We start from the raw sequence: 13,993 nt of genomic DNA on the forward strand, positions 1-13,993 counted from the left end.
CGCAGAGAAGGCCTTTGATAGGGTTAACTGGCAATTCCTTAAGGCTACATTGATACATTTAGGTTTGGGAACCAAAATGATCCAAATAATTATGGCACTGTATTCCAATCCATCGGCGAAGGTCCGCGTCAATGGCATCTTATCTACTCCCTTCCCTATTCGCAACGGCACACGCCAAGGATGCCCCTTATCGCCATTTTTGTATATCCTAGTCATGCAATCCTTGGCGAATGCTATGCAAGCCAATCAATCCATCCAAGGTAAAACTGAACATAAATTGTCCCTGTTTGCCGATGATCTTCTTATACACTCACCTAAAGAATTATTAGGAACACCATACTAATACAGTGTTGGACCCCCTTTTGCCTTCAGAACTGCCTTAATTCTACGTGGCATTGATTCAACAAGGTGCTGATAGCATTCTTTAGAAATGTTGGCCCATATTGATAGGATAGCATCTTGCAGTTGATGGAGATTTGAGGGATGCACATCCAGGGCACAAAGCTCCCGTTCCACCACATCCCAAAGATGCTCTATTGGGTTGAGATCTGGTGACTGTGGGGGCCATTTTAGTACAGTGAACTCATTGTCATGTTCAAGAAACCAATTTGAAATGATTCGAGCTTTGTGACATGGTGCATTATCCTGCTGGAAGTAGCCATCAGAGGATGGATACATGTTCTCATTCTGTTTACGCCAAATTCGGACTCTACCATTTGAATGTCTCAACAGAAATCGAGACTCATCAGACCAGGCAACATTTTTCCAGTCTTCAACAGTCCAATTTTGGTGAGCTCGTGCAAATTGTAGCCTCTTTTTCCTATTTGTAGTGGAGATGAGTGGTACTCGGTGGGGTCTTCTGCTGTTGTAGCCCATCCGCCTCAAGGTTGTGCGTGTTGTGGCTTCATAAATGCTTTGCTGCATACCTCGGTTGTAACGAGTGGTTATTTCAGTCAACGTTGCTCTTCTATCAGCTTGAATCAGTCGGCCCATTCTCCTCTGACCTCTAGCATCCACAAGGCATTTTTGCCCACAGGACTGCCGCATACTGGATGTTTTTCCCTTTTCACACCATTCTTTGTAAACCCTAGAAATGGTTGTGCGTGAAAATCCAAGTAACTGAGCAGATTGTGAAATACTCAGACCGGCCCGTCTGGCACCAACAACAATGCCACGCTCAAAATTGCTTAAATCACCTTTCTTTCCCATTCTGACATTCAGTTTGGAGTTCAGGAGATTGTCTTGAACAGGACCACACCCCTAAATGCATTGAAGCAACTGCCATCTGATTGGTTGACTAGATAATTGCATTAATGAGAAATAGAACAGGTGTTCCTAATAATTCTTTAGGTGAGTGTATATTTAACCTCTCCCAGAGTCTGTCTCCCTTCAGTATTAAACGAGTTCAAGATATTTGGCCGTCTCAGTAATTTCAAGGTGAACACCCATAAATCGTAAATCCTAAACATTAGCCTTCCCAACAGATTAACTACTTATTTAAAGGATTCCTTTCTGTTCAGTTGGGCCTCACAATACGTTAAATACTTGGGAATTAACTTACCTGCCAATACCGAGCAAGTCTTTAAATAAAATTTTCCTCCGTTGATCAAAACTATTGTATTGAATCCAGCCACCGTAAATGGGAGTCCCTACAAATCTCCTGGTTTGGTAGAATCAATACCCTAAAAATGGATATTCTCCCTAGACTCTTGTACTTATTTCAAACAATTCCGTGCCGTCTCATTTTTTACCTGCCTTAGGAGAATCACCACGCGATTTGTTTGGAAGGGCACGAGACCAAGACTTAGTTACGATCTGTTGACATGCTCCAGGTCTTCGGGGGGAGCAGGCCTACCAAATTTTCTTACTTATTACAGGGCATCCATCACGAATTGTGTCCTTTACCTGGTTCATAACTCTGCCTCAAAGCTCTGGGTGGAAATTGAAAGAGATGCGTCTCCTCACTTGGTGCCCGGACTCTTTTGGCTTCCGGCAGATTCGCGTAACCAGATCCCACACTTACATTTATCTCCATTGCTGTCCTCCTTAGCCGCACTATGGGATAGATTTGCTCCAAAGTTAAAATTGGTCACAATGCCGGGACCTATCACGGTATTAAATGGGCATCCGGCACTTCCTGACTCCCTTAAAAATCTGCCGAGTTTCATATCCTCAGCTACACACTTGCTCCCCCTAAATGATTTGTCTCATCTCCTTCCAAACACGCCAGGTAGATGGTTTCTTTATTTTCAACTACGAAATTTCTTACGGTCCTTGACACCTGGGTCTCAGTCTAACGCGCGATTGACCCGATTTGAGAAATTGTGTGTCTCTGTGTCAGCCCCAGGTTATGCGGTCTCCTTGATTTATAGTATGATCAATGATAGAGAGACTGAGGAAAAGGAACATGGGATGCACCCCCAGGGACTAAAATTGGCTAAGGCTTGGGAGGAAGAGTTGGGAGTTACTATTTCCCCAGATCAATGGAAAAGATCTTTATTATTCACACATAAGTCCTCCATATCCATTGGCCTCCAAGAGCTTAATTACAAAATTTGGACCAGGTGGTATAGGACTCCGGTAAAACTACATAAATTTTACCCATCAGTACGGAATACCTGCTGGCGATGCCAAGGGGACGTTGGTACGATGGCACATATATGGTGGGATGGTCCTGGAGTGGCTCCTCTGTGGAAAGATGTTTTCTCTGTTTATAACCATCTTAACCAGACTAATATGTCGCCTTCTCCTTTAATAGCATTGCTTTCCGTTTTCCCGGGGCGAATAAAACATGTTTAGAAACGTACCCTAAGATTTTTTATACTTGCCATGAGGCAGATTATTCCTCGTGGGTGGAGGTCGACAGAGAGCTTGCAGAGGATTATTTAGGCAACTGCTCTAGATGCCCTGGCACGCTTAGAGGAGTTACGTGCCTAGTCCAGACTCTCAGGCCCGGTCTACACAGCAGCATGGGAGACTTGGCTCCAATTCCGAACCTCTTCACGATTCTCGGCTTGATTAAGAGACTGCTCTCTCACCTGATCCTTTGGGCTTCTTGGACATTATCATCTTTGATATGGCGTATCTCGTCTCCCTGTATCTCCCCCCCCAACCCCCCGCTACCCCTGTTTCTTACCTAGTGTCTCAGTCCTGTCTCCCCCTCTGTTCTTTCTGTCTTCCTACTTCTCTCTCTTTTTAGTAGTTCTTATTATAATCATATTTTTAGATGTTTCATATACGGATACTAGATGATGTCACACGTATCTTGTTTCTTTTGTTATGCTGCATGTGTTTTTCACAATTACCTCTTACGATATTTGGTAATTATTACCATCCTTTGATTGTTACTCTGTTTGGGTAAAACAATAAAGATTGAACCATAAAAACTAAAAAACCCGGAAGCGCCAGGATGCTGATAATTGGATTCAATATGCTGTGTCTCTCTGAAAAGACCCAGGGTATTGGCGCTGCAATTCTTATTTTTGCCAGCAGGTGGCAGGCCAACATAAGAAATGAGCAATTATAGTATAATCATGGATATTTATGAAACATGATGGTACAGAATAAAAAAAATTGAGTCTTGTAGCCCCAAATAAGAGCTACAAAAGTAAAAAAATATATAACAAACAAAAATTTAAATCAACCCCCCATGTTTTATCACTTCTCTTGCTCAAAAAAAGTCATAAAATGTGATAAAAAATAGGGGGCAGAATATGGTGATGGTGATTTTCTTTTTTCTTCAAAGTTTTAATTAAATTTTTCACTATTTAGACATTAAAAAAAAACTATACACATGGGGTATCATTATAATCGTACTGACCCAGAGAATGAAGGGCACATAGGGAACACTGTATGGACAAAACCCGTAAAACCGTGGAGAAATTGCGTTTTTCCTTATTCCACTCCATTTGGAATTTTTGCCCACTTCCAACTACATTGTATGTAATTTTAAATGGTGGCATTAGAAAATAGAACTTGTCCAACAAAAAATAAGCCCTTATATAGATACGTGAGCAGAAAAATAAAAAAAGTTATGGCTCAAGGAAGATGTGGAAGAAAAATGAAAACGCAAAAATGAAAAAACCTCTGGTATCCAAGTGGTTAAGCAAGTTTAAGTTTATTTTTATTTTTTATTTTTTTATATATAATACAAGTTACAAAGCTGAAGCCATATTCTAAACTATAAAACATCTAGATGGAGGTCCACTTGGAAATGGAGCCCCCTGAACCCTGTCCCGCCTGATGAGGCAGCCTCCACATCCTTTGCTGTTTCTGGAACTTATGGAAGTAAATGTGATGTGCTACTTGTAGTTCTTTACACAGCTGGTGGCAGGGAGTGTCATAGTGTGGGGAGCTCAGCACTTGAATAGTCCTTCAGCTCCTACATTGCGAGGATCCAGATTCCCAAAAACTAGAAAGTGATGGTTTAATTTAGAGATATGTAACGTCATGTTTCATAGTTGGAAATTCCTTTTAAAGGTTTAGTGCACAGGATGTTTTTTTGGTGGTGTAACACTTACCTATGGCTAAATATTCTGGCTCGGCTCTTTATGCTAGCTTTCAGTGACCTGGTTTGGTGTTAGTTTTTGTGTTAGTTTTTTTTTGTGTTAGTTTTGTTTCCTTTTCTGACTGACTTGTTCTAATGACATCTCTGGTTCTCTTTTCCTTATTCAGGCTCATTATGTTGCATATGAAAGTGCTCTGCTTGTCCTGACCTGTGTACTACATATCACTCTGAAATTGCCTTACAATTTTGTATTTCTCCAAAATTTACTTAGCTTTTGTTACAGGAGACTAATTTGGGGACAATAACCAGGATACACCGTAGTAAGCTCAGACCTCTAGGAGGGAATTAGGGATAAAGACTAGGACTCCTCTTGACCTCGCATCTCAGTGTATCCCTAAACCAAATCACACAGCAACCTTAATGTTCACCATCCATCCCGTCTGTAACAAAGTATTAAGGTGGCCAAACACCTTACAACATTTGGCTGACAGCTATTGTTCCTGAACCCCCTGTAAAAACATATATGCTCTGTGCATGTGCTCTCAATAGACAGAGGGGAATAAGTCACTGGCAGACACCTCCAGCATGTCCTTTCTTTGTTTCCCATTACTTCTGTCATTAGAGAGAGTCCAGATACCACTATACACATTAGATTGTTGGCTGGTTCCCCTGAAATCGGGGGGTTTTGCAATGTTCATCTTATGTCATTTTTATTTTCCTTTGATGTTAAATATTTATACATCTACTGACAGGGGAACCCGTTCTCTTGTGCCAACTACCTCAGGAGAGGCCATGAATATCTGGTCAAAGTGGGTCTAAAACCCTGCACACCAACTAATCAGCTGTTCCAAAGCAGCTCCAGAATCAGTACTACACAATCACATCCATTGTGTAATGAATGGAGTTGGTTACCACAGCACTGGTCCCATGGAAGAAGCACTGCAGGAACCAGTTCCATCCACTTTACGATGGACAAAACTGTGTAATTTCGGCATCAGCCAGTATTATACATAGAATACTGTTATATCTATGAGGAGGCCATATCCTGTAAACCAGAAGAATAGAAAATAACTTGGATCACCTGATTGCATCCTGCTGTTATGATAGTAACCTGGATTGAACAAGGGACTGCATTTTAATTATCAAACCATTGGACCTTTGCAGTAGTAAATCCCTGCCTCTCCCATCCCAACACTTCCTAGGTCCCCTGCTGGTCTTTACTTCCTCTTGACATAGAAATAGAACTACTCAACCAATTATTGGGGCGTGAAGGAGGCCTTATCTGGCAATACCTATAAGATGGCTATAGGCTGAATACTATCTTATATTTAGTTCAATCTCCCCAACTTTAGATTGGCCTTACACATTAGATAACTGTTGGGTGAACAGAGAGCAGCTCAAATAGTCATGCATGTGTTCTCAGTGGGGAGAAAGCCACTGCCAGACACTTCTTATGGCGGCTTATCTCCCTTGGCAATGAAAGGTTTGGGTGTGTTGACATCCAACTGCCTAATATTCCTTTCCTTGACATCTGCCATTGGAGGAAAATCAGGACACCCATGCTGACATTCATTTAATGTGTATGACCACCATTAGATCAATGAAGCATGCACGTTTATTTCATTGGGGAGAAGGAGAAAAGCTTTTTTGCCGATAGATGAAATAATTAGTGTTGAAATCAAACCTTTACAAACCTCATTTTCCACTACATCGCCCATTGGGGTATAGTCCGCGTTGAACACCATAAACATTAGGGGGATCCCAATTTCAAGGCCAGAGTTGGATCCACTAAATGAATAATGGCTAACCAGCAACCAAGGAGCCTTGTATTCTGTTACCTTACATAGTTATAGTGGTATTTGTAGCTATAGTTGTAACATAGTACATAACATAGTACATAAGGCCGAAAAAAGACATTTGTCCATCCAGTTCGGCCTGTTATCCTGCAAGTTGATCCAGAGGAAGGCAAAAAAAAACCTGTGAGGTAGAAGCCAATTTTCCCGAATTTAGGGGAATAAAAAATTCCTTCCCGACTCCAATCAGGCAATCAGACTAACTCTCTGGATCAACGACCCCTCTCTAGTAGCCATAGCCTGTAATATTATTACACTCCAGAAATACATCCAGGCCCCTCTTGAATTCCTTTATTGTACTCACCATCACCACCTCCTCAGGCAGAGAGTTCCATAGTCTCACTGCTCTTACCGTAAAGAATCCTCTTCTATGTTTGTGTACAAACCTTCTTTCCTCCAGACGCAGAGGATGTCCCCTCGTCACAGTTCTGGGGATAAATAGATGATGGGATAGATCTCTGTACTGACCCCTGATATAGTTATACATATTTATACATATTAATTAGATCTCCCCTTAGTCGTCTTTTTTCTGAAGTGAATAACCCTAATTTTTCTCCTCTGCATATAATTTGGAATCTCCCATAGTTATTCACATTCAAAGTCTTCAGTTATATTGTGTTAACAATTTTGCTAAATATCAGTTTCTTACAATAGGAATGCATTTCTTGTCTCAATGAGGGAATAGCTACTTTATTTTGGTACACAAGAATGAATGTTGTGTGGGAATCTTTTTAGTAGGAATGTTAAAAAAGATTCACAATAAAATTTTAAAAGTATTTTCTTTCCCAGCAGATGACTACGCCAGGATTCCAGAAGGACATATTATTTTATTTCCAGATTATCAAACAGAAGATCCTGATATCAATCAAGATAAATCTGGAGAAAACCACACGGCCCCTAAAATGTCCCCAGCCCTTTACAGCAGAGAGCCGTGGGAGATAGTCCCATGTTGTGAATGCAGGAAAGATTTTACAAAGAACTTGGATGTTTCTCAAGACACAGGATCTCCTAGTGACGAACAGTTGTACTCCTGTTCACAATGTGGGAAATGTTTAATTGAGAAATCCATTCTTTTTGAACATCGACGGCCAGGCCAGAAGCCATTTTCATGTTTGGAGTGTGGGAAATGTTTTTCACGTAAACATCATCTTGAGAGACATCAGATAATTCACACCGGGGAGAAACCATTTTCATGCCCACAGTGCGGGAGATGTTTTTCACGCAAACATCATCTTGAGACACATCAGAGAATTCACACAGGGGAAAAGCCATTTTCATGTACAGAGTGCGGGAGATGTTTTGCACAGAAATCAGTTCTGAAAGAACACAGAAAAATTCACACAGGGGAAAAACCATTTTCATGTTCAGAATGTGGGAAAAAGTTTGCCCAGAAGAACGTTCTTGTTGAACATCAGAGAACTCACACGGGTGAGAAGCCATTTTCATGCTTGGAATGCGGCAAACGTTTTACTCGAAAGGCAACTTTTGTTGAGCATCACAGAATACATATACTGGGGAAGCCATTTTCATGTTTGGAGTGTGGGAAAGAATTTGCCCACAAATCCATTCTTGTTGGCCATCAGAGAATTCACACAAGAGAGAAGCCATTTTCATGCTCAGAATGTGGGAACCATTTTACTCGGAAATCAGTTCTGATTGAGCATCAGAGAATCCACACAGGGGAGAAACCATATACATGTCTGCAGTGTGGGACACATTTTACCCATAAATCATCTTTTAATAAACACCAAAAAATCCACCATGTGGGAAAGCCATACTCATGTTCATAATGTCGGGAATGTTATGGCATTAAAACACTTGATATCATTCATAAGAGCATCTGTTAAAGGAAATTTGTCACCACGATTGTGGACTATTATCTGTTGTAATAAACAAGTAGACCTGCAGATAAGGAGTCCAAATCACTATTGTTTATTTTCTACTGCCTCCGGTTCCCCCGCTGTTAGTGCTCTGAAATACATTGTCAGGACTGCTGTGCATGTGCACATGAGTCCTCTCTATTACGGCACAGCAGTCCAGACTCTGTATTTCAGCGCGTCGTCGAGCTCTGACAGTGAGGGAGCAGGGGGCAATAGGAAAAAAAAATAGTGATCTGCAGATAATAGTCCAAAATCAGGGTGAAAGATTCCCTTTAAGTACAGTTTTGTAGTTTTTTTGTATAAATCAGAATTCTAAAATAAAGATCTTTTTACACTATGCGAGGGTTATTATATTCTACGAACTTACATTGTGTTCCATGTGTATTTTAGTGACTGTTATGCCTCATTCACACATCAGTGTTTTGGTCAGTGATTGTGGGCCAAAACTAGGACTGGAGCTTCCACAGACATGAGGTATAAGGCCGTTTTCACAAGAACGAGTGTCAGGCTCCGGACTCGCAGCCCAGCATGCGTCCTGAACTTCCAGCACTGCTGGGGTCGCATAGTATTATATTGATTTATGATAATATGTAACCCTTACAGTTCTGGAATGTACTGAATAGCACTGACATAATGCTGTGGTGTTATACAATACATTCCAGACCTCTAAGGGTTACATAGCATCAAAAATCAATATGTTGCTACGCGACCCTGGCAGTGCTGGAAGTTCAGGACGGGTGCTGCGCTGCGAGTCCGGATGGGCCTAAGGGAAAGAGCTGCACCTGTTCTGTGTTTTGAGACTTGCCTGGTTTTGGCTCAAAATCACTGACCGAACACTGATGTGTGAATAAGACATTAGAACATACAATTTACGTGCTACTAATAGACTGGATTTTCAGATATGACTCAACCTTTAGTGCAGATCTCGTGTACAAAAAACTGTTAAGATCTATTGCAACAAAATCTAAAGCTTCACCACATCTGCAAAATGTTTCCTTAACATAGATAATCTGGAATACAATAAGAGCAAAATAAAATTATCATGTAGGACTCCATTTGGCAGTCCTATGTTACCCATAAAGCATTTTTCCAACAGATCTCTCAACAATTTCTAATTACAATGCATCAAAATTGTGCAGCATTGGGGGAACTCTGCTGCTTTCTTTCCAAAACAGCACCACATCTGTCCACAGGTTGTGTGTGGTATCGCAGCTCAGCTCCATTCACTTCAGTGGAAATGAGCTGCAACTAATGGACAGACATGGCACATTTTTCTTATGCACAACCCTGTTGACATTAAGAATGAATTATGGTTAACCATCCGGAATAGCTACACCACTAGAAACTTGTGATGTGCACAAAGACAGTGACATTTAGGCATTAATTTTTCTTTCAAAAATGGCTGCTGCTATCGAGTATTATTAATACATATAGCAGATGATTACATCAATGTTAACAGAGTTAGTTTTTTACCTGGTATCCAGGTGGGCTAGCTGTATAGCTAGAAGGAAGAAGAAAGGTTTGGTACTCAAAGATGTTGGAATTATATATTGTAATTCTTGCATTGAAGTGGAATCGATGTTCCCATATCTGGCCCTGCTTGGCATTAAAGGGGTTTTCCAAGTGTTTGATATTGATGCGTGATTCTGAGGATAGGCCATCAATATCAGATTGGTGGACACCTGGAACCCCCACAGAAACCCAAACTGATCAGCTGTTTGCCACAACGTTGTCCATTGGATAGTGGCTGTGCTTGGTATCGCAGCTCTGCCCCATTCACTTGAATGGGACTGAGCTGCACCTAGGCTATGTGACCAATGAATGTGACATCACATGGCCTAGCAAGAGGGCGCAGTGCTCACTGGAGTGCCTGGTCTCTTTAAACAGCTGGTTGGTGGGGGTGCTGGGAAAACCCCTTTTAGCTGCCGCTTGCAAGCCTGTAAATCGTAATGGATACATAATCCATTGTTAAACCAGAGATGCCACCCAAATACCTCATCAATACATGTTTGCTATACTGCCAGGACCCATGTCTTTAATAAGATGATGCTGCCACCAACAGATGTTCTAATTGAATAATTCTTCAATTTTTTGAGAACACAATACTGTCATCTACCCTGCAAATATTCCAACCACTGAACTAAACAGCCTCTTGAATTGCTTATCAAAAAGATAAAACTTTATGTGAAATCTCTGAATGCCCGTTTCAGTTGTAGACATTTTGTAGCCCTAATGTGAGAGTATCACCCTGGAGATAAAGCTCAGTTTCCATATTACACATACAAGGTTTTCAGCAATAATTGTGTTCAGTAGGCGACAGTATTTTCCATAATTCATTATACAGTATGTGATCATTTCAAACTATTATGGTAGGAAAGTTATATATCCACTGTCACAGAAAAGCAAAAAATAATGAATGTATTTCTTTCATCAACAGATAGCTTCACTAAAGACTTGAAGAGACATCGCCTTTTATCTCCAAAAGATGAAGTAGGATTTAATATCGGCCTTGATAAATCTGGAATACCACCCATTAACCCAAATATATCCCTAGTTCTTCAAACCAGAGTGCCATCATCTGATCATAGTCATCCAAAGAAAGACCCATTTGATCAAACTGTAGTTCTCAACAGAGGTAAAGTATTTCCATGCTCTGAATGTGGTAAACTTTTTAAGCACAACTCAAGTCTATCTATACACAAGAGAACTCACAGTGATGAGCGGCCATATTCATGTTCAGAATGTGGGAAAAGCTTTACCCAAAAATCAGTTCTTGTTGAACATGAAAGAATTCACACAGGGGAGAAGCCATTCTCATGTTTGGAATGTGGGAGATCTTTTGCCCAGAAATCTGCCCTTGTTAAACATGAGAGAACTCACACGGGGGAGAGGCCATATCCATGTCTGGAATGTGGAAAATGTTTTACCCAGAAGTCTTCTCTTGTAAAGCATCAGAGACGTCACACAGGATACAAGCCATTTTCATGTTCAGAATGTGGGAAATGTTTTATCCATAAATCAGATATTTTGAGACATGAACGAACTCACCTGGCATGAGAAGCCATTTTTGTGCTCAGATTGTATAAAATCTTTTGCCCATAAATCAGAATTTGTTGAGAAACCATTTCCATATAAAAATATGAAATAAGATCTAGTTAGACATCACAAAATGTAGAGACATGAAACTGTTTTCTTGTTTTGATTGTGAGAAATGTTGGACAATTCTTGTAAATAAACATCTGTCTGTAAAATCAAATATTATAAATGTGTTTTACATTGTGAGGGTTAATTTCTTAATCCACATTAATTTCATTCCTTCTATTAATGTATAGGCTTCCTTTACATGCTGACAACTCAAGTCATTCAGACCAACTAGACATTTAAAAGTCCATTCATAACCAAACTACAAAGTCTATGAGTTTTGTTCAGATTTACACAGGCTAACAGATCCAGCAGTCAGCATGGAAGGGGAGGTTTCTAAAGTACAACCTGAAATGCGAAAAAATTTAAAATGTAAATAAATGTAATTAAAAACAGAATACAAAGATCTGTAACTCTCATGGACCCATATTTTATTTATAATAGATTATAGAACACATATCCTAATCAGAAAGTGCGAAATTTTCTGATTTCATGAAAAAATTACTCTTTTAGAACTTATGGCAGCAATGCATCTCAAAAGTTGAGACAGAGCCATGTCTACTATTTTGTAGCATTTAGTGTTGAGCGAACTTTTGTTTTCAAGTTTGGCTTACAAGGTTTTGGTTATCTAAGAATTCCGTTATGGATTCAGCTACCACCGACCATAACTTATGGTCCATGGTAGCGGAATCCATAACGGAATTCTTAGATAACCCGAACATTGTAAGCCGAACTTGAAAACAGAAGTTGTTCATCCCTAGTAGCATCCCCTCGTCTTTTAACAGTGGTCTGTAATCATCTGGGAAGTTAGGAGACCAATTACTGGAGTTTAGGGAAAGGAAAATTGTCCCATTCTTGCCTGATGTAGAGTTCTAGTTGCTCAACAGTCCTGGGTCTTCTTTGACAGATTTTTCATTTCATGATGCACCAAATATTTTCTAATGGGGAAAGGTCTGGACCACAGGCAGATCAGTTCCCCACCCGGACTACTCTGTGAAGCCATCCTGTGATGGATACAGTATGTGGTTTAGCATGGTCTTGCTCAACTGTGCAAGGCCTTCTTTGAAAGAGACATCTGGATGGGAGCATATGTTGTTCTAAACCCTCTATATACTGTTCAGCATCAATAGTGCCTTTCCAGATTTCTAAGCTTCCCACCCTATAGGCACTAATGCAACCCCATACCATACGAGATGCAGGCATTTGAATTGTGCATTGATATCAAGCTGGTGGTCCCCCTCCTCTTAGTTTTCCATTTTGCCTCAGTCCATTTTGAATGAGCTTTGGCCCAGAGAAGACAGCAGCGTTTCTGGATCGTGTTGACATATGACTTCTTTGCATGATACAGCTTCCATATGTGGATTGCACAGTTCACAGACACTGATTTCTGGATGTGTTCCTGAGCCTTTGCAGTGATTTCCAGTGCCGCCTGAGGGCCTGTAGATCACGAGCATCCAATATTGACCTTGTCCCTTGTGCACATGATTTCTTCAGATATTCTGAATGTTTTGATGATATTATACTGAACAAAAATATAAACGCAACACTTTCAGTTTTGCTCCGATCCAGAGCATCCCAAACATGCACAATGGGTGACATGTCCGGTGAGAATGCTGGCCATGCAAGAACTGGGATGTTTTCAGCTTCCAGGAATTGTGTACAGATCCTTGCAATATGGGGCCGCGCATTATCATGCTGCAACATGAGGCGATGGTCGTGGATGAATGGCACAACAATGGGCCTCAGGAGCTCGTCACGGTATCTCTGTGCCTTCAAAATGCCATCAATAAAATGCACCTGTGTTCGTTGTCCATAACATACGCCTGCCCATACCATAACCCCACCGCCACCATGGGCAACTCGATCCACAACTTTGACGTCAGCAAATCGCTCACCCACACATGCTGTCTGCCATCTGCCCTGAACAGTGAAAACCGGGACTCATTCGTAAACAGAACACCTCTCCAACGTGCCAGACTCCATCGAATGTGAGCATTTGCCCACTCAAGTCGGTTACGATGACTAACTGCAGTCAGGTCCAGACCCCGATGAGGACAAGGAGCATGCAGATGAGCTTCACTGAGACGGTTTCTGACAGTTTGTGCAGAAATTCTTTGGTTATGCAAACCGATTGTTGCTGCAGCTGTCGGGGAGGCTGGTCTCAGACGATCATGGAGGTGAACATGCTGGATGCGGAGGTCCTGGGCTGGTGTTGTTACACATGGTGTGCGGTTGTGAGGCCGGTTGGATGTATTGCCAAATTCTCTGAAATGCCTTTGGAGACAGCTTATGGTAGAGAAATGAACATTCATTGCACGGGCAACAGCTCTGGTAGACATTCCTGCAGTCAGCATGCCAATTCCACACTCCCTCAAACGTTGCGACATCTGTGGCATTGTGCTGTGTGATCAAACTGCACATTTCAGAGTGGACTTTTATTGTGGGCAGTCTAAGGCACACCTGTGCAATAGTGATGCTGTCTAATCAGCACCTTGATATGCCACACCTGTGAGGTGGGATGGATTATCTCGGCAAAGGAGAAGTGCTCACTAACACAGATTTGTGAACAATATTTGAGAGTAATGGGTCTTTTGTGTATGTAGAAAATGTTT

General features: G+C 41.1%; 1 protein-coding gene across 4 annotated transcripts in view; it reads left to right on the forward strand.

Annotated features, from left to right (window-relative positions):
* The window catches only part of LOC121005107 (zinc finger protein OZF-like), a 46,688-nt gene extending 33,693 nt beyond the window's left edge, over positions 1 to 12,995 (forward strand). Inside the window, exons 7-8 of one of the 4 annotated variants that reach the window (XM_040437665.1) lie at positions 7,150 to 7,788; positions 10,678 to 12,995. In XM_040437665.1, coding sequence (XP_040293599.1) covers positions 7,150 to 7,788; positions 10,678 to 11,297 — 1,259 coding nt within the window. In that variant the 3' untranslated portion in view covers positions 11,298 to 12,995. Of the gene's footprint in view, positions 1 to 7,149; positions 8,693 to 10,677 lie in introns of those variants that run through there. The other 3 variants (XM_040437666.1, XM_040437668.1, XM_040437667.1) reach the window with 3 other exon arrangements.
* The last annotated feature ends 998 nt before the right edge of the window (positions 12,996 to 13,993 follow it).

This window comes from Bufo bufo, chromosome 6 (assembly GCF_905171765.1).
Source record: "Bufo bufo chromosome 6, aBufBuf1.1, whole genome shotgun sequence".
NCBI lineage: Eukaryota > Metazoa > Chordata > Amphibia > Anura > Bufonidae > Bufo > Bufo bufo.